The following is a 19,867-nucleotide window of genomic DNA, read 5'->3' on the forward strand; positions in this document are numbered from 1 at the left end:
ATGCCTAAAATCAAAGCTGTTTGCTACATATATCAGAGAACCAGCACACACTTTCTAACCTGGAACCATGCGTAGTGCTACCCAGGAGTCATGGGGACGACTGCCTGCGCCCTCACCTGACTGCACGCTGCCCAGGCGCCTCTGCAGTGCCTCCAGCCGATGGATGTAATCTGTTAAAGCTCTTTCAGGATCATAGTTCTGCAGCTGAGAACAGGCGAAAGAGACTGGGTTTACATCAGCATGCATACCGTGGAACCTAGGGGCAGAAGAACACAGATGCTTTTAAAAAGCAAAATTTCAAATAAAAGTATCAGCAGACACAGCAACATACTGTAAGTAGGGATACCTTACTGACTGTGTGTCCCTTCGCTTGCCCTTGTGGTAGCCAGCACATTGTACCCATTTAACCTCCCTGTCAGTGACTGCCCAAGCCATCATATTGCCTCCCCCCTGAGAAACCACTTTTCCCAGTGGCCTTTGCTTTCTACCTGATTCATTGCTGCATTTCTTTGGGACAAAGACTGACCAGCAAATTCCTACTGAGACTGCAGCAGAAGCCGTCGTAGATTCATCTTTGCTTTTCTATTAAGAAGCTTGTGTGAACAAGGACACAGCCATCTTTACAGGATTCTGTCTCTCTTCATTACTTTCTATAAGTAAAAGTCAAAAGCGGCTAAAATAGATTAAAGATTTTTTCCATGTAAACTGTTACGGTTGCCACAAACTAAGGTTACAAACGTTAAGGTGGTTTATATAAAAATAAAGATCGAAAACAGCAAGAATATGATATTCAGTAAAGCTCAGAGCCCACAAGTCCGTATGAATTAATCAAAGGCTGGTGGCACTCCTAAAAACCTTGCCTTTGGTGAAAAATATCTGGTTCACTGGTACCTCTGGTATCACAGCTTAGTACAGCCAACCAAAAGGGTTTAATCAAGAATGAGCAGTGGAGCTACCAAGCAGCTTCCACCCACGGTCCGGCCAAGAGGCCGTGGTAATTCCTCCCCAGCCCACAGTAACCAGATGACCCTTCCCAGCCACAGCGAGTGGCCCTGCTTTTCCCTTCCTTCATTTGAGGGCAGCCCCTCTCCGCACCACACTCTGCTGTCAAGCAGAAAGGTGGACAGGTTTGCTTGGTCATAAAGCCTAGACTCTACAGAGGTAGGTAAACATAGCTCCATCCAGTCATCTACCACCAGTTCCAAGACCATGACATAAATCAGACAGCAGAAGTCTGCAAGCTTTGGCCTTGATCAGGCGATAAGTAAATGCACACTGAAGGCCTGAGATGTCATTTGTTATGTATCCTTACAACAAAAGTTAAAAATCTTACGGCATCAAAGGTTACAAACCTTCGCAGTAAGCACTGATGCATTCATTTAGTTAAACAGTGTTCTGACAGAGAATAATAATCTAAAATGAAATGTACTTATGTTGAAAGTTTACAGGAGATCTAGGAGACTCCATGTCTGACCTGGATCTATAGGAATGCCTTTGTTCTCCATAAAGATCCACGCCACCAGAGAATGAATCAGGCCGTAATTCATTACCTAGAAATATAAAAAGCAATGTCTTGAAAACTAAAAAAAAGTAACACCTTTTGCACTTCACTAAGAATCTCAAATGCGAGTTTTCTGTTTGCATATCACAAAACTGGCATTTAACAAATGCAGACCACTTTCAGACTGCCTCAGAGGAAACCAGAGGTGAAATCCTGGCCTCACTGATGTCAGTGAGAAAACTCTCAGACTGAGCAGGATAGGGTTTTAGTGCAGACCTAGACAGCCAGAAATTAATAAAGTTCTCATTCTCCTTAGGCTCCTACCAAAAAGCAAACAGAAGACCAGTTTTCCCAAACTTTAAGCTATAACAAAAGAATGACAGGCTTTTGTTGTGAGGAAGAGGCCAGGAAGGGCTGGTCAATACGCTCTTTAGCCACTGTGGGGTCCTGCAGTTGCTACAATCCCTCTGTCCATCCTTGTCCTCAGCATCCACTCTCAGAGTTGGGGGGGCAGATCTCTTATGAGAAACCCAATGATGTGGCTAAAATTGTTTTTACAAACACACTCCATAGGGAAAATTTGCTATATTTTTTTAAATTCCAGCCCACAATGTAGCAAAACTAGACTGGAGAGAAAAAAAAAATAGATGAGTGTCTGTGCTGAGCACGGAACTATCAGAAACATGAGAAAAAGGTTAATCCAAGCAATTATAGCAAAAGGAAGGGGGAACAGCACCTCATTCATTCCACATGAGGAAAATGCAAATTAAAAACCATCTCCATTAAGCAGTGGTGTGACTTACGAATACCTTTTTTTCAGTCATTACTGGACTACGATTTACCTGTGTTCTGGCTAAAGACATCCCTATTGATACTTAGTATACCAGAACCCGTAACTCTGTGCCAACGACGAACCAGGAACTTCATTCTGCATTTCAAATTAAAAAAAAAACACAAACTTCAGGATAAGTGAAATAGCCTGCTAAAAATAGTCTGTTTGTTGTATTCTAGAAGGCATAAGAATTTCAAAATAAAAATTAAAAAAAAATTTAATGGATGGGCATCTAAAACCTGAAGATCAAGTAGAAAACATCCTTATACACATCCCCAAGAAAAACATCTTTTGTCCAAGTCTGCTTTCAGCTTCACCTCCACTATTCCAGCGATTCCAGAGGTGCTGCATAAGCCCAAGAGGACAGCAAATGCTCAAGCACCTAAGCAACAGGGCATCAGCATTTTAAAATCATATCAAATAGACTTTGCCCTATCGCATCCTCAAAATTGTAACTGCAGAGTGCTATGAGTAAAAGCCTCACAATAGGTATATGAATAGTTCTTTGAATTTATACTGTGTACAAGGCTCAGATCAATAGCAAGCAGAAGTGCTTGGGGGTTCAAACAGAATCACACACACACAGAATCACAGAATGGTTACGGTTGGAAGGGACCTCTGGAGATCATCTAGTCCAACCCCCTGCCTAAGCAGGTTCACCTAGAGCACGTTGCACAGGGTCGTGTCCAGGCGGGTTTTGAATATCTACAGGCAGGAGTATGCAGTAATAACCTTCACTTGTTCTTCCTCATCTATTCCTATTCATCCTCAGCCTGAGACTTAAAGTCTTGTCAATTCAAAGGACTACCCAGATGGATAAAATTAGTTCACAAATCTGCATTATACTTATGTGTAAGAATTTAACCTTTAAAGGAAATTAAGTTGCAGAAAATACCTTTGTAAATAAGCGCATACCCTAGAGAATTGCCAGTAGTTTTTTTTCTAATATTATGACTTTATCCAATACACTCCATCTTTGATTGATTATCAAATACAGAGCCATTTTCAACTACAATCAGACTGCTTATTCCTATTACAGATTTTACCTATCCTCTATTATATTCATGACTGCCAAAAATGTATAATTTAAATAGGATGGAACATGAGAAGATTCCACTAAAGAGCTAGGAAAGTATATATTAAATGCACAGTCACATCTGTTAGAAATCTAACTTCCTCTAGTTTACCTTGAAATAGCGATGGACACTCTGACTGCAGAGCGAAATCTTGTAAAACCCTTTGAATGCTGCGTGATGATTTCAAGGTCTGTGTAGGAAGGCTGTCCACCCATTCGTGCAATGAGGGCCAGCGTGGCTTCTTCACACTCCTGGAATCCGCCTAGTAACAGCAGCAAATATTTTTTCTGATATATGAGAGCTTTCCGAAAGCTCTCTGCTCGTAGGTATTTGCCATAAATTCTCTACAAGAAAAAAAAAAGGCCCCATAAGCTCCAGGAATTATGACAGTTCTAAGACTTTTGACATCATTAACTCCTACAGAATTTCTGTGATTATTCATTTTTCGCTATCATGGAGAAGACTGCACAACTGCTCACGCTTGTGGAATGTAGCTTCATAATTTGAGGATCAATTGAGCAGCAAGAAATAGAGTGCACACAAAAGGACAACAGAGGTGCTTACATATCATTCTTGGGCAGAAAAACTAAGAGTCAGGTATCTGAGGATGAAAATTTTAAAACTGAATTAATATCTGTTTACTTAGAATAAGCAGAGTGAACACAATGAAAAACAGGCCCAAATCAAAATAAAAAAAGCAGCTGTATAGTTAGTGTGTGGGCAACAAAGTCTTCCTACCCTTAAAACAGCATTTTCAGAATCGGATCCCAGTTCTCTGAGGAAAGCTTCGCTCCTGAGCTCTGCTCTCAGCTTGGAGAGTTCCGCATCAGCTTGCTTCAAAGATTTCTGCAGCGACAGCTTTTCTCTGTTCCAGCTTTCCTTCTCAGAGCCAACAAGAGTATCGATATTAACTCCAATATCTGGTGAGTGTCTAGAAGACTGAAGATGAAAGAAACTGAATTTGAACCACAGTCTGGAAAAGCTTCAGCTGTGTCGTTCTAGGCATTGGTTTGGTGGAGAGCTCATAAAATTACTGAGAGACCAACTACTCACTGACTGGATTTGAGGCTACTCCTGCATCCTAACATCTCACGTAGTGAGTTTAGGAGCCTGATCAATGTCCTGGAAAAATATAGCTTCTCCAAAAAAAAATTCCCCTCATTGGATCCACTAGCTTCATGATCTTGAAGCTATTTGGATCTATTTGCTACTCATCAGGGTGATGAGATACAGATCAAAAAGAGAAGCACATGGAATTTAAAAGAGTGGTTAACAAAAGGAAGCTGGGTAAAATCACAAAGTTTACAGTAAACAGAGTGAGTCAAGATATCTTGACCACAGGACTCACACCCATAACTCACACCCATTTACTCTGTAGGAGGGAAGCCAAGAAAGACAGACAGCTCGATCACTCCCACTTAGGTGACTAGGACAAAGAGCCTTAGGGTTATTTCACAGCACGATGCTTTTACGCCTACACATACACATCATTGTTATCAGCGCCACTGAATACATACGTAGGCTCCAGAAGGTTGTCTGTGCTGGTATCTTCTCAGTTCTTCCTCCAGTTTCATAACAGCATTCCTCAAATTATTCTTTTCTTCACTCAGTCTGCTGACAAAGCCCGTCAGCTCAGCATTTTGTCTCAGCAGCTGCTCAGTCAATGAGCTAGACGGAGTCCCTGGTGAGAGCACCAGCTTCAGCTAGAAGGAAGAAAGAAAACCAAACACAACTTGCATGAGATCCAAGTTGCCAACTTGAAAATAACTGGCTTACAATGAAAAACTGTTGTAGATAGTGACAATAACTTCCTAATAACTTATATAAAGAAAACATAAGTGTACATGTAAACTACAGATTAACATGACTTTCTCTTCTACTCTTATCCTGTATATCACAGCCGAATATTGTCATGCAAGCTCAATCGTACCAGCTATAACAATGTGCAAAGCTTTTCTACTATGTTTAGGTTTATCTTAGAGGAAAAGAAAAGCTCCAGAGCTTTTTTTTAATTAACGTTGAAAACACTTGCTTAAAATGCAGCTAAGGACGTAGTCAAGCTCAGTTAAAATCAAATATTGCTGAAGTCTTTGTAACGGATTACCTCATTTCATTTTTTATGCAGTTGCACACTACTCAATCTTCTACTGCTTTTCCTTTGGTAAATACAGGGCAGTTTAAGTAAATGTGTTGTATCAACACAATATAGTAAATATTAAGTGTTGATTTTAATATCAGGACGTACTGAGCAAAGTTTCCTCAGTTACAGAAACACTGCTAAAAGGAAAATACGTTTTCTTAAAGGAAAAGCCATGACATTCAAAAATTTATGATCAAACTGGAAAAGTTTTAATTTGAAAGCTGAAAATTCACTCTTAATTAAAATTGAAAAAATAAAAGGAAAGGGGTTTTTACACTTCACCAGTTCCAAATCAGCACACTCACTGGAGCAGATTTTCCTCTATAAACTACAGATCTGCGTAAGTACTGACTTAACAGTGCGTTGCTGGTTTCCGTTCACAGCTCATCACCCAAACTCTCCCACCAAAGTTACAACATTGCACTCTCACCTCTTCCAGACAGGACAATCCAGGCAGTTTTTGCAGCTCTGAAATAACTTCTTCAATAGCATTTTGTATTGCAATGAAGTCTTGATCATCTGCTGTTTCAAACTGTAATCTGAAGCAGAAGTGACAGTTTCAACAGCAGGTATAGTCTGACACCACGAGACAGACTGATAGGCGTTTTACAAGCGTCTGTCAGAAGCCGCCCGGTCGCCGGCCCTTGTACTTGTGGGTGACTTCAACTTGCCACATGTCTGCTGGAAATACAACATGGCAGAGAGGAAGCAACCTAGGAGGTTCCTACAATGTGTGGAGGACAACTTCCTCATGCAAGTGGTAAATGAGCCCACTAGAGGAGGGGCCCTGCTTGACCTGTTGTTCGTGAACAGAGAAGGACTAGTGGGAGATGTGACGGTCGGTGGCTATCTTGGGAATAGTGACCATGAAATGTTAGAGTTTTCTATAGTGGGGGAAGTAAGGAGGGGCAAGAGCAGAACTTCTGCCTTAGATTTCTGGTGGGCAGACTTTAGCCTGTTTAAGAGGTTGGTGGACAGAGTCCCTTGGGAGCAGGTCCTGAAGGGCAAAGGAGTCCAGGAAGGCTGGACATGCTTCAAAAGGGAATTGCTAAATATTCAGGAGCAGGCTGTCCTGGTGTGTAGGAAGACAAGCCGTTGGGGAAAAAGACCGGCCTGGTTAAACAGAGAACTTAGGCTAGAACTTAAGGAAAAAAGGAGAGCCTATTTGCTCTGGAAGAAGGGTCGGGTAACTTGGGAGGTCTATAGGGATGTTGCCAGGTCATGTAGGGAGAAGATGAGAAGGGCCAAAGCTCAATTAGAGCTTGATTTGGCTGCTACAGTCAAAGATAACAAAAAAAGTTTCTACAAATACATCAACAGCAAAAGGAGGGTCAAGGAGAGCCTCCACCACTTGCTGAATGAGGAGGGTAGTGTAGTGTCAGGGGATGAGGAAAAGGCAGAGCTGCTCAATGCCTTCTTTGTCTCAGTCTTTAATGTCAGGACCGGTTGTCCTCAGGAGACTCAGCCACCAGAGCCTGAAGTTAGGGGTGGGGGGCTGTGTGAACCCCCCGTAATCCAGGAGGAGATGGTTAGTGACCTGCTGTGCCAATTGGACACCCACAAGGCTATGGGCCCAGATGGGATTCACCCCAGAGTAATGAAGGAACTGGCAAATGAACTTGCCAAACCACTCTATTATCTGCCGGCAGTCCTGGTTAACTGGAGAAGTTCCAGCTGACTGGAAATTAGCAAATGTAACGCCCATCTACAAGAAGGGTCGGAAGGACGATCCAGGGAACTATAGGCCTGTCAGCCTGACCTCGGTGCCAGGCAAGGTGATGGAACAGATCATCCTGAGTGCCATTACACAGCACATGCAGGACAATCGGGGCATCGGGGCCAGCCAACATGGATTCATGAAAGGCAGGTCCTGCTTGACCAACCTGATCTCCTTCTATGACCAAGTGACCTGCTTAGCAGATGAGGGGCAGGGCTGTGGATGTAGTCTATTTAGACTTCAGTAAGGCATTCGACACTGTCTCCCACAGCATCCTCCTAGACAAACTGGCTGCCCAGGGCTTAGATGGGTGGACTCTTCGATGGGTTAAAAACCGGCTGGATGGCTGAGCCCAGAGAGTGGTGGTGAATGGGGCAAAGTCCAACTGGCGGCCGGTCACTAGCGGGGTTCCCCAGGGCTCAGTTCTGGGGCCGGTGCTGTTCAATATCTTTATAGATGATCTAGACGTAGGGATTGAGTGCACCCTCAGCAAATTTGCAGATGACACCAAGCTGGGTGGGAGTGTCAATCTGTTGGAGGGTAGGAAGGCCCTACAGAGGGATCTGGACAGGTTAGAGAGATGGGCCGAGAGCAATGGCATGAGGTTCAACAAGAACAAGTGCCGGGTCTTACACTTCGGCCACAACGACCCCATGCAGCGCTACAGGCTGGGGGAAGAGTGGTTAGAAAGAGGCGCAGCGGAAAGAGACCTGGGGGTGCTGATCGACAGCCGGCTAAACATGAGCCAGCAGTGTGCCCAGGTGGCCAAGGCGGCCAACGGCACCCTGGCCTCCATTAGGAATAGTGTAGCCAGCCGGTCTAGGGAAGTGATCGTCCCTCTGTACTCGGCACTGGTGAGGCCACACCTTGAATACTGTGTCCATTTCTGGGCCCCACACTTCAAGAAAGATGTTGAGGTGTTGAAGCGAGTCCAGAGGAGGGCGACCAAGCTGGTGAAGGGTCTGGAGGGTCTGACCTACGAGGAACGGCTGAGGGAGCTGGGGTTGTTTAGCCTGGAGAAGAGGAGGCTCAGGGGTGACCTTATTGCAGTCTACAACTACCTGAAGGGAGGTTGTAGCGCAGTGGGAGTCAGCCTCTTCTCCCGGGCAACTAGCGATAGGACAAGAGGGCATAGCCTCAAGCTTCGCCAGGGGAGGTTCAGGTTAGACGTTAGGAAGAATTTCTTCTCAGAAAGAGTCATTAGACATTGGAACGGGCTTCCCAGGGAGGTGGTGGAGTCACCATCTCTGGATGTGTTTAAGAAAAGCCTGGACATGGCACTTAGTGCCATGGTCTAGTTGACAGGGTGGTGTCAGGGCAATGGTTGGACTTGATGATCCCAAAGGTCTCTTCCAACCTGATTGATTCTGTGATTCTGTGACTTTCCATTGATCCATATACACTGGGACTTTAGCAAATCATGTCAGAATAGTTACTGGAGAATGGTTAACATTTTCAAGACTGCTCAGTGACTCTAAATTGGCTCGATTTTATAAAGAATTTGCATAGAACAGTTCGCACTAATTTTGAGAAAATGATGTTCTATGTGAAGCACATTTAGAAACATGGTTATGCTTCCCACAAATTTGTTAAATCTGTGTGAGTGAAATCTCAGGATATTTTCAAGATATAATGCATTCCGTTTTGCCCAAATGTTTCAGAATAAATACTTAATATTAAATCACCATCACAGCAAGAGTCAAACCTCCCATGAAGCTGGTACCATGCTATTTTTTTTCTTTTCTTAATGAGATAGTAACCCGAGAAAATAAGAATCACTTGACTATAAAATATGAATTTCTTCTGGGGGTGGGGATCAAAGGAGGTGATCCATAGCAATAATATCTATAGTAATACTCTTATACAGTGAATTATTCAATTACAAAATTGATTAAAAATGATCTTCCACCTACACACCATACCCAAATAAAATTTATCACTTTGCAGAGACAAAAGACAATTTTGCTGTAACTTATGAAGGACCAATTAAACACGTAAGATTTAGAGCAGCACTTGATCCTCTGTGATCCTGTCATCCATCAGCATATTTCAGTAATGGCATACACTAAAAAGCTAGAAAAAAACTAAAATTAAGCTGACACTCTGTAAATTATGATTAAAATCCAATATATTAGCTTGCTGGTTGCTATTAACAAAATCAAGTAGCTAAAAACGTCCTAACCTGCTAGCAGCTTTCTGAGCCAACTGCTTCAGCTTTGGAGATGCGTTTTGCAGCTTTTGTCTGATGTTTTCCAGAATTCCAGTAGCAGCAGAGAGATCTCCTCCTCCCGTCAGCATGGGGTAGGTTGATTCATTCGTCTCAGCTCCTTCCAGTTTTTGCTGGAGAACCCAATTTCTTGTTCTGTCTTTGGGTGTATCCCAGGTAGTCTGTACATAAATATGTATTATTATATATAGAGAAAATGCATGTGGGACAGTGCTTTAAAATGGAAACATTTGATTCTGAAACACACTCAGAAATTGAAGAACAAACAATTGTGACGCAGAAAGGAGTGCAACTACACTACAGTTGTAACGTACCACTAAACTAATATTTGTGAATGGTATAGTGTGATGCCTCTCTTGCCTAAGATCTAGCAATCATACAGCTACAGTGTGAAACCATTCAACAAACTCAGCCGACAGGAAGCCACTCAGCCTCCTGTCTCTTTCACCAGCAGCTCCTTTACCAGTTGTGTATGGAATTTGGACAACTGCACCCAACTGTTTCGGTGACCAATTCATAGTCAGAGGAACAGGACTGGGAAAGCCCACCATGGTTATGGAAGTCAGTCCCCAGTCACAGGCAACCATACCACTGCTGCTGCCACAAGTGAAGCAATCCACTGACCATGTGCTCCTCACTCTCACTAACACCCCCCTGACACTGGCCATGGAAGAACTGCTAGCCCTCCCAAGGAAACCTAAGTCTACAGCTGTGCTTCTGAATATTTGACCACGGTGTGGTACCAATGAGAAAAAAAGCAGAGTGTTGCAAATGCATATTGCGTTTGTGTGGCAAAGTTTTGGTAGCTGGGGGGCTACAGGGGTGGCTTCTGTGAGAAGCTGCTAGCAGCTTCCCCCATGTCCAACAGAGCCAATGCCAGCTGGCTCCAAGACGGATTCGCCACTCGCCAAGCCCAAGCCCATCAGCAACGGTAGTAGTGCTTCTGTGATAACATATTTAAGAAGGGCAAAAAGTTGCTGCACAACAGCAATTGCAGCCAGAGAGAGGAGTGAGAATATGTGAGAGAAACAACTCTGCAGACACCAAGGTCAGTGAAGAAGGAGGGGGAGGAGATGCTCCAGGTGCCAGAGCAGAGATTCCCCTGCAGCCCGTGGTGAAGACCATGGTGAGGCAGGCTGTCCCCTGCAGCCCATGGAGGTTAACGGTGGAGCAGATATCCACCTGCAGCCTGTGGAGGACCCCACGCTGGAGCAGGTGGATGCACCGAAAGGAGGCTGTAACCCTGTGGGAAGCCCATGCTGGAGCAGGCTCCTGGCAGGACCTGGGGACCCGTGGAGAGGAGCCCACGCTGGAGCAGGTTTGCTGGCAGGACTTCTGACCCTGTGGGGTACCCATGCTGGAGGATTCTGTTCCTAAAGGACTGTACTCCGTGGAAGGGACCCATGCTGGAGCAGTTTGTGAAGAACTGCAGCCCATGGGAAGGACTCACATTGGAGAAGTTTGTGGAGAACGGTCTCCCGTGGGAGGGACCCAATGCTGGAGGGAAGAGTGTGAGGAGTCCTGCCCCTGAGGAGGAAGAAGCGGCAAAGACAACGTGTGATGAACTGACTGCAACCCCCATTCCCCGTCACCCTGTGCTGCTGAGGGGGAGGAGGTAGAGAAATCAGGAGTGAAGTTGAGCCCGGGAAGAAGGGAGGGATGGGGGGAAGGTGTTAAAATTTGGTTTTATTTCTCATTACCCTTCTCTGATTTGACTGGTAATAAATTAAACTAATTTCCCCAAGTCAAGTCTGTTTTGCCCATGACGGTAACTGGTGAGTGATCTCTTCCTGTCCTTATCTTTATCCACAAGCCTTTTGTTATATTTTCTCTCCCCTGTCCATCTGAGGAGGGGAGTGACAGAGCAGCTTTGGTGGCACCTGCCATCCAGCCAGGGTCAACCTGCCACAAAATGTCACAGGAAGCAGCAGGAGATTCATTATTTGACACTCTAGGCAGATCCTGGAAAGCAGATCACACTGTCTGCTGCTGAGGAGGGAAAAAAGCCCCAATGGCCACTTCCAACCTGATGCAAGGGAAGACTTTGTTGACCACAGTGCTGGCAGTTACCTCTGAGCAGAAGAGCAAGGTGCACAAACTAAGCGTGGCAGGAAGGCTGATGCTATCACAGTTATCAATACACTCAACATCCTGCCTCTAGCTGTGGGTAGTTTCCAATGATTCAGAAGATTAAAAACAGTAGCCAAATTAGATGAAGAGAAAAAATCCTTCCTGGCTCCACAGACAAGACAGCTGACAAAAAAGCATGGAATGATGGCAGGATGGGCAAAAACACGGTCAGCAAAGAGGCACGTCTCCTGTCAACCCTCCCTGGGACTATCCACAGATCACTCACTCAGTATCACTTATCTCTTACAGGGAAGTTTCTAAAGAATTTTAAAAGTAATTTAAAAAGAATTTTAAAACTTTCCAAACGTTTCATGAGAGAGAAAAATTTACAGGCAATAGTGATTCCAACTTTCATTCATCTAAAAATTAGGTTAAATTCTGAAATTAGTTTTTTACCTTGATTTCTTCCTTCTATTTTGTTTGCTAATAGACACATATTCATGCATCTGCTTGTTTGATTACTTATTTAATTACTGAAGTTGTTGAGAGATCACTTTTAAATGTTTCAAAGACCACTTGCGGTTTATGAACTAAAGATTAAGAGCACTGACCTGGAGCATTCCTGAGTAGGAATGGCTCATTCCTGCAGCTGGGTGAGGGGAATATTCTTCTCCTATACTGCGACACAAAGTGTGTGTACACATTCAGACACATTTCTCCTGCTCATGCTCCTCCTTACACATCTCTACAGCTTCATTCTCAGAGGATGTGTGTGAACAGTTCTAGGTAGCAAAACTGGAATGCTTTCCCTTTCTCTGGTGCCTGTATTCTGTAATCTGTAGGCTATTTTATAGATTGAGTAAAGGCACAGTGACACACAATGCTAATTGAACAAAAGAATTAAAAGCTAAATTGCACAGTTAAGTATCACACATTGCTCTCAGTCCCACTGTACCTCATTTGGATTGTGGCTTGGTGTCATTTCGGCTTCCTTTCTTCCTTCATTCTCCTGCTCTTTTATCTGTAGTTCTTGGATTATTTCCTGCAACTTCTTTGTTTCATTGCCTAATTTATGAACTTCTTGCTTCTTTTCTCCAAGTTGCCACTGAAGGTCTTCTACTTTGGACTCCAGTTCATGGAGTTTCTTCTGTGCTATTATGTTAGCATCTTGTTCTGCTTGTAATGCTTTCCTCTGGATCTGCCTCTCTTTTTCCATTTGCTGTCTCACTTGCACAGATTCCAGTTTATACTTCTCCATCTCACTTACTAACTCCACTATACGGTCATGCTTTTCATCCATTTGTTTCTGTAGCTCTTTAAGTAATTCCTCAGATGGATTAGGTGTTCCAGCTTGCCCCTTATATTCAGCACTTTGAAGCTGAGCACATAGCTCTTTTTCCCTTTCTAGGGCACTGCTTATTTCGAGGGCTCGAACCTTCTCTGATTCAAGAAGCACCTGCAACTCAGAATTACGGCCTCGTTCACGTGACAGCTGGGCAGCACTGAGTGCTTCTTGGGATTCAATTTTCTGTTGCAGATCAGCTGACAGCTGTTTCTCTTGCTCCAAGAGTTTAGTTAACTGTAGGTTCTTTTGTTTTTGATCTTCAAGTGAAAATTTTAAATCCTTCCATAAGGAAACAGAAGAAAAGAACTGATTAAAGCCATTTGTGTATACTTTCCGTTATCTTCTGCAAATTGCAAATATGCTACTATGACACACGTTGCTTTTAATAGGTTTTGCTATTCACAATTAATGTGACAACACTCTGAATGCTGCAGTCACATCTGATATTAAAATATATACAGGTGTCTTTATTCTAAAATCACATCACCTCATAAAAGAAGGATATTTGTAACACATACTTTTTAATGAGATACAAACAGCCATAGTTCTTAAGTTTAATATAACTATCTCCTTTTACTTTCTAAAACTGTGAAAGTGATTTTGCAAGTTAAGATTTCAAGATCCTGTTAAAGTGATTGCTTTTTTTGTCTTAATACTTGTACTAGGATATGGGCTCTCTCCCTCACTATATCAGATGCTGCAGAGGTACCAAGGAAGCTACTAATGCATTTTCTCCTAAAGTAAACTCCCTAGTTTGGTTTTCATGAGGTGAAACTGCTGAATTTTAAAATGGAGACAACCAATGTAACTCCTTAAATAATATTCTTAAGTACTGTCTTTTATGAGTTAGGTTGTGGTGGGGGCTAGGTGTAGCCATGTGAGCAGTGTCCTGTCCCCTTGAATATCTGAGGGCTATTATACAAAGTAGAATCTTTTCATCTTGGATCTGACAACCACAGTTGTAAAATTCCTATTGATTTAAACTGAATTTGCATCAGGCCTTTTTCTTTCTTTGCCACACAGCTTCTATACATCTTTCTTCAGCTCTAGATGATATAATACCGCTGTTAAAGACAGAAAACGGAGCACACATTGGACAAAAATGTAAGCTGAGCTGAAATGTTAACCGAAAGAATATTTGCTTGCTCCTTAATGTTCCAGGCCATTTGGGATGCTGGAATACCTCAAGCTTCTCTCTTCCTCTTTCCTCATTGCGTTCCATTTTAGCTTTTTCCTTTTCCAAAGTCCAGTGTAGCTCTCTTGATTTTTTCTGTTCACTGGCCATTGTATCCTTCAGAATATCTAGCTCAGCTGCTTTTTCTTTAACTTCAGTCCTAAAAGAGAAATGGGCAACCTTTAGATTAGACAATGGCTCTAATCCTATCGCAGTAACATCAGTTACTTGATATTTATTCCATCTTGTGCACTGAAAACACTGCTTCTGTAGTAGAGTAACAGTGAAAAGCCTATTTAGAAAAACAAGCCTAACTCAAAAATGAGAGAGTTGCGTAGCTCAAAAGTAGCAGAAAGTGTGTCCATCCTGCTAACTGTGTAGCTGCCATTTTTCATTAATTGGCGGCTCAGAGGCAGGTAGTTTTCAACTTAATCTAGTCACTGGCCAAAACCTGAAAGAATGCAGGGGAAATATATCTTGCTGCCATGTGTCTCAAAGGGAAAAAAAAAAATTCTATCTTGGGGGCTGGGGGGTAAAAAAAAAAAAAAAAAATCTATGCCCTGAATTCTCATTTTTTTGCAAATCAGTTTTCCATCAATTTGCAAAAGATTCTCCCTCCTGATAGTCTATAAAGGCTATAAGGTAACCTATGAAGTAATACCAATTTAAACTCTGTCTTAATTTGTTATCTCTGAGCTGAACATTAAGATACCATACATGCGCATATCTGTCTGGTACAGGCATAAATAATAATGGCTTTCTTGAGTGCCAAATATTTGTCCTGGTACCTCTGCTGCTGACCATGCCAAAGCAACACTTAGAAGCTATAGAATTTCATATGGAAGTACTTGCAAAGTCATCTTAACTCTGCAAGTTTTTCTCCTTGTTCAGTTTTAGAAGCAGAAAAACCTTTAAATATGGTATACTTATTAGCTTGTATACAGTAGTCTAATGTGTCAAAATTTCAAATGAAACTTGATATTAATAAATCATTAAAACAAATTATGAATCAGATCTTCTTAATCTACAGAATCACATTTTTTGTCAAATGGAACAGAAGTCTATTTTTTGACAGATACATTTTACAGAAAAACTGAGAAGCATTTACATCAACTTCCTTAATAAAATCAGTATTATAATTTGAGACAACATAGAAAAGATCATCTTCACTGTCAACACAGAAAGTTTGGCACTGAAAGCCACACCTGATGGTTTCTAGGTCCTTGAAGTGCTTGTGCTGTGCTTTAAGGGTTGTTTCAAGCTCTAGTTTGGCTTGTGCAAGTTCATTCTTCAGCTCGGCACCCATCATTCTCTCTGAATTCAGCTGTTCCTGAAGCTCAGCTGCTCTGTCCTTCATACTCCGGAGCTCCACTTGCATATCCAGTATCTGTGACTGCTTCTGCTGCATATTATACTCCAGCATTTCTAATGAGAGTACCATTAATATGGAAATTACTTAGTGAACAAACAATACTGTCTATTTGGGTAAGGTTTCCTCTAGCACAGAGAATGACCACAAGGCTATCACTAAGAGTGATATTTTAGAATACTATATTCTTTCAATAGTGGAGTGAAAGCAAAACCATGCCTTTTATACCTTTCATACTTCCCAAGAAATCACTTCAACTCTCAAACTTCATTAAAAGGCTACCTGCGCAACCATATCAATATGTATCATTTGCATTATGACTAACATAACTGAAGTTAGGGATGTATGTATACTTGTAACAAAATTTTTGTGACAAAACACTGACAGTGAGCATTTACTTAAAGTATACTTGCTCTCTGAACTTTTTGTTGTTCATACTAATTGCTTCTTAGTTTACTCATTAGGACTGACTATCCAACTTCGATAATTTCAAAGCTGTTGAACCTAAACACTGAAGCGCATATATGGAAAACAACCTTAAAATACAAGCCTGACTTTTATAGCAATTGAAATAACTTTGTATCACTTTCAATTTGATACAAGTCCTAAGAACACAGACTGTATCTTAATTTTTGCAAAATTAGTCCAGTAAGATTGAAAAAGAGGAAAAGTATGCATGCTCAGAACATGAGTATCAAAATCAGAGAGCAAAGAACATCAGTGTTTTTTCATCTACAGCATTATGAGCACTGCCATGAAAGTATTTGGAAACACACATATATTACCACAGAAGTCACCTTGGCTTTTTGAATCAATCTCTTGTTCTCTTTTTGGATTGTTTTTCTTACTGTTCATCTGAGCATGTAATGCTTGAATCTCCATCAGCAAACTTCTTCTGTCTGCATTCTGAAGACAGTCCACTGCTGCTCTCTGGTTAGTAGCCTATTACCATTAGAAAAATTTAAAAGTAAAACTCCAGATTTTATTAGAATATCTATGGTGTGGATATTACATTTACTTATATATTCATAGTGCATTCAAAACATTTTCAATTAAGTCATAATTAAGTCAATAGTATAATATTGGGAAGAATTGCTTGAGTTTATTTTTATTTCTCTACTAGGCATCAAAATTACAGAATCAAGAGAGCTATTCATTCTACGGCAAATTGTAATTTTCCTCACTAATCCTTCCATGTTCCAGAGGAGAAAACTGACCTCTCTCTGTCCCATGGCAGCCTTATCACTTCCTCTTCCTACAACTTGCTTCATATATACAAGCTACCTTTTCTCTTAGACAGTGTAACATAATTCTAATTAACTTAATGAAATCAAGTTCAGGACAACTGTGTTTAATTCAAATTGATCTCTGAAGGCTGTATTTTTTCTATAGCTTGTGCACCCAAAAATCTCTTTCCCGAACCACATCAGTTTTTCTTTTTAAAGACACCTCTTCTTCTTACAAGTCTTATTTGTTTTCACCCTTAGATTGTCAAAACAACTATTAATACATATATTTTTAAAAGGATTTTTTATACGTTCAAAATTAAAATCTAAGGTAGACAAACATACTTTGACAAAGTATATTTTATATTACCTGCTCTTGTAGTCTGTGCTCTAACTGATTCATCAGTATCACTGCATCTCTTGTGCCCAGTTCTGCAAGTTCAGTTTGAAACGCAGCAAGAAGAACATTTTGTTCTTTCATGAAAAGCTGTTGAATAGCATGCAGAAGTTCTCCTCGCCAGTCTGGGATGCCTTCAGGAGATTCAGTACTTGCATAAATCTACAGTGGTATAAAACCAATTTAAACAGCAGAATTAAAATATTACATCAAGAATGGTCATTATAATTTTATGTAAAGTGTGTGCTTTCAGTGGAATATTGAGCTTTTCTTACTCAATAGATATGTAACATTCATTCATACCAATCAATGCATTTATTCTACACGTTATGATTTCTTCTGCATGCACAAATGCTAAACTTTTATCTGTGTTTTAGATGGAAGCAATTTAGCTTTTTATAACTGAAAACTTAGCCCCGTGTAGTTATTATTTATGTTACTGTATCACACTATCCTTTTAATTTTTATGATGTTACATCTATGTTCCTAGACGCTCACAGAGCTATGTGGTAGTGTGCAGATATTGTGTATGAAGAAGATTTAATTTTATAATGATATAAAGTTAATCCTCCCACTTCCCATGCTGAAGGAAATGCAGAAGTAATAGAAACTACCTACATATATCTAAAAGTCTAACTGGGGTAATTAGACAGGCAAGTCCTAATAATTTTTAACAGATTAAAATATAACACAATATTAATCAGTAAACAATTTTTCCCCTCTTTTCTCTCACTGCAGTATCTTTTTAATAGCATCCAAGTTCTACTACACCAATAAAAAATAACATTAAAAAAATTTATTTTAACTGCTACTTGAAACATGCTTTCAAAATATAATTATTTTTAAAAGGTGGATCTATACAGTCAAAAGCTATCAATGCACAGAAGAACATATGCAAGCTGTAATTTATGATATATTTTATTACCAGAAAGTGTGACACACAGTTTTACTGCATATTTTTGAAATCTTTTGCCTTGTAGCAATATACTTAAGAGCATTTAAAGCTGAACTGTGAATGTGCCTTATAAGGTTATCATAAATTATTTTTTATTAAGATAGAATCTTATTATATTATTTATACCTCAGCTTCTCTATGAAGTTGCATTTTTGCAATTAGGTCTTTCAAAGATGAAATGGTGCTTAGAAAAGCTTTCCTTTCCTCAAGCCAAGGTTCTTGCTCTTGCTTAAGAGATGGCATCTCTCTTTCACCATACGGAAATTCAGTGAGAGACAGGACCTGTATGCCTTCATGATGGACTGCTCTCAGTAAACCCTACAATAAATACAAAAAGAAATCAGTAATGCCAGTCCTAATAATATTAATAACAACAACAACAATAATAATCTTATTTCATACACATTGGAATACTGGTACTTCTAAATTGATCAGCATAAGGAAACTATTTATGCTTCCTCATATCAGACAGAAGTGTCACCTAGTTCTTTATATCTGTCAAACAGTAAAACTTATTAAATAGGTGTATTTTTCCTCAGTTTCAAATGAAAATTCCCAAAGTTCATCTGTCAAATCAATACTCAAATTTTAAAATGGTTGCTGATGGAAACTGACATTTTAAAAACCAAGTCCTGGGAAGCTTCCAGGTGAGCTTTGCAATTCACTTTTTGAAATTACTATTAAGCTAGAGGTTTGTTGCAAAAGACGTGCTTTTTTTTTTTTTTAAAATGTAATTAAAAGCATGATACCCTTACTGTTTATAATAAACACATTTATTTACTTTCATAATATAGATATGATTCTACACCTATAACAGAATCCATAAAATTGTGTAATATATAATTATGACTTTATCATTAATACACAATAACTACAATAAATTATAATAACAGTAGTTATACTTCTCATAATCGACAACAAGCCTACAGTTACAAAAATCACATTTAACCTAATTTAACATGCAAAAATGCACGTCATTTATCAGAAGTATTTTAAAATGTATTAAAATAGCCGACACTAAAACTTATCTAAATGGCTCTCTTTTCACTAATCAAGAAGCAGCTAATTTAAGCTTTTGGTAGTATCACTCTTGTTCCATAATAAAAATGATCAGTTCTATTTTACCTTAATTTTTTTTGGAAGTAAATCTGTTGAAGTTTCACCTTCTTCTGCTCCTTCAGATATCGTGTCAGATCCCTGGGTCTGAGCAAGATACATTCCTTGACTCCAGTCTGAACTGGAGTCTAAAATAAAAGGAGAGAAAAACATGAAAGCTGGATTACAGTGAAACTTTGAAGAACAGACATCAAAAAAGCATTTTTGTCTGTTGTTGTAACAGGCGGTTGCACGTCACCAGAGTTGATTTTAAGCCTGGAGACTACCTGTTTATAGTTTTTCAGTTTCAAAGCAGTAACAGCAAAACAAAACTAAAAAAAATAAACTTAAAAATCCTACTTTAGTTCTAAAAGATGAACAACTACTTGCACAAACACTTCTGCCAAATGATCCCCCCTTAATATGCTTAGCCTCTGCCTATGAAAAGGATCATATTAATAATTTTTATTGCTCTTGAAGAAGTCAGTACCCAACATCATCTCCCACTGCTAGGGAGCTGTAGCTTTAAATTCTATTAAGAAATGATGAAGCTGCACTGAAGAGATAATGTAATATGTAAGAAGAATATAGGAACTCCAGAGGGAAGAACAGAATTAGCATCTGATGCCTCGACTAAACCCATCTCCACTGTAGTCATTTTCCTTCCATAGCAAATTAATAGACATGGCACGCTTAGCACCTTTTCTTAGTGCGACAGGCTTCTGCTTCAATCTGGGGAGTAG

General features: G+C 40.4%; 1 protein-coding gene across 8 annotated transcripts in view; it reads right to left on the minus strand.

The window, feature by feature from the left end:
• The window catches only part of AKAP9 (A-kinase anchoring protein 9), a 125,259-nt gene that overhangs the window by 1,163 nt on the left and 104,229 nt on the right, over positions 1-19,867 (minus strand). For 5 of the 8 annotated variants that reach the window (XM_068404447.1, XM_068404455.1, XM_068404451.1 and 2 more), the window contains 15 exons: positions 19,155-19,273; positions 18,156-18,347; positions 17,048-17,236; positions 16,237-16,393; positions 15,288-15,507; positions 14,092-14,242; positions 12,519-13,187; positions 9,449-9,654; positions 5,980-6,088; positions 4,927-5,112; positions 4,148-4,348; positions 3,521-3,753; positions 2,344-2,429; positions 1,475-1,550; positions 117-256 (listed from right to left, as the gene is read on the minus strand). In XM_068404447.1, coding sequence (XP_068260548.1) covers positions 117-256; positions 1,475-1,550; positions 2,344-2,429; positions 3,521-3,753; positions 4,148-4,348; positions 4,927-5,112; positions 5,980-6,088; positions 9,449-9,654; positions 12,519-13,187; positions 14,092-14,242; positions 15,288-15,507; positions 16,237-16,393; positions 17,048-17,236; positions 18,156-18,347; positions 19,155-19,273 — 2,934 coding nt within the window. The remainder of the gene's footprint in view (positions 1-116; positions 257-1,474; positions 1,551-2,343; positions 2,430-3,520; positions 3,754-4,147; positions 4,349-4,926; positions 5,113-5,979; positions 6,089-9,448; positions 9,655-12,518; positions 13,188-14,091; positions 14,243-15,287; positions 15,508-16,236; positions 16,394-17,047; positions 17,237-18,155; positions 18,348-19,154; positions 19,274-19,867) is intronic. The other 3 variants (XM_068404453.1, XM_068404450.1, XM_068404448.1) reach the window with 1 other exon arrangement.

The sequence above is a fragment of the Nyctibius grandis genome, chromosome 7 (genome assembly GCF_013368605.1).
Source record: "Nyctibius grandis isolate bNycGra1 chromosome 7, bNycGra1.pri, whole genome shotgun sequence".
Taxonomy (NCBI): domain Eukaryota; kingdom Metazoa; phylum Chordata; class Aves; order Nyctibiiformes; family Nyctibiidae; genus Nyctibius; species Nyctibius grandis.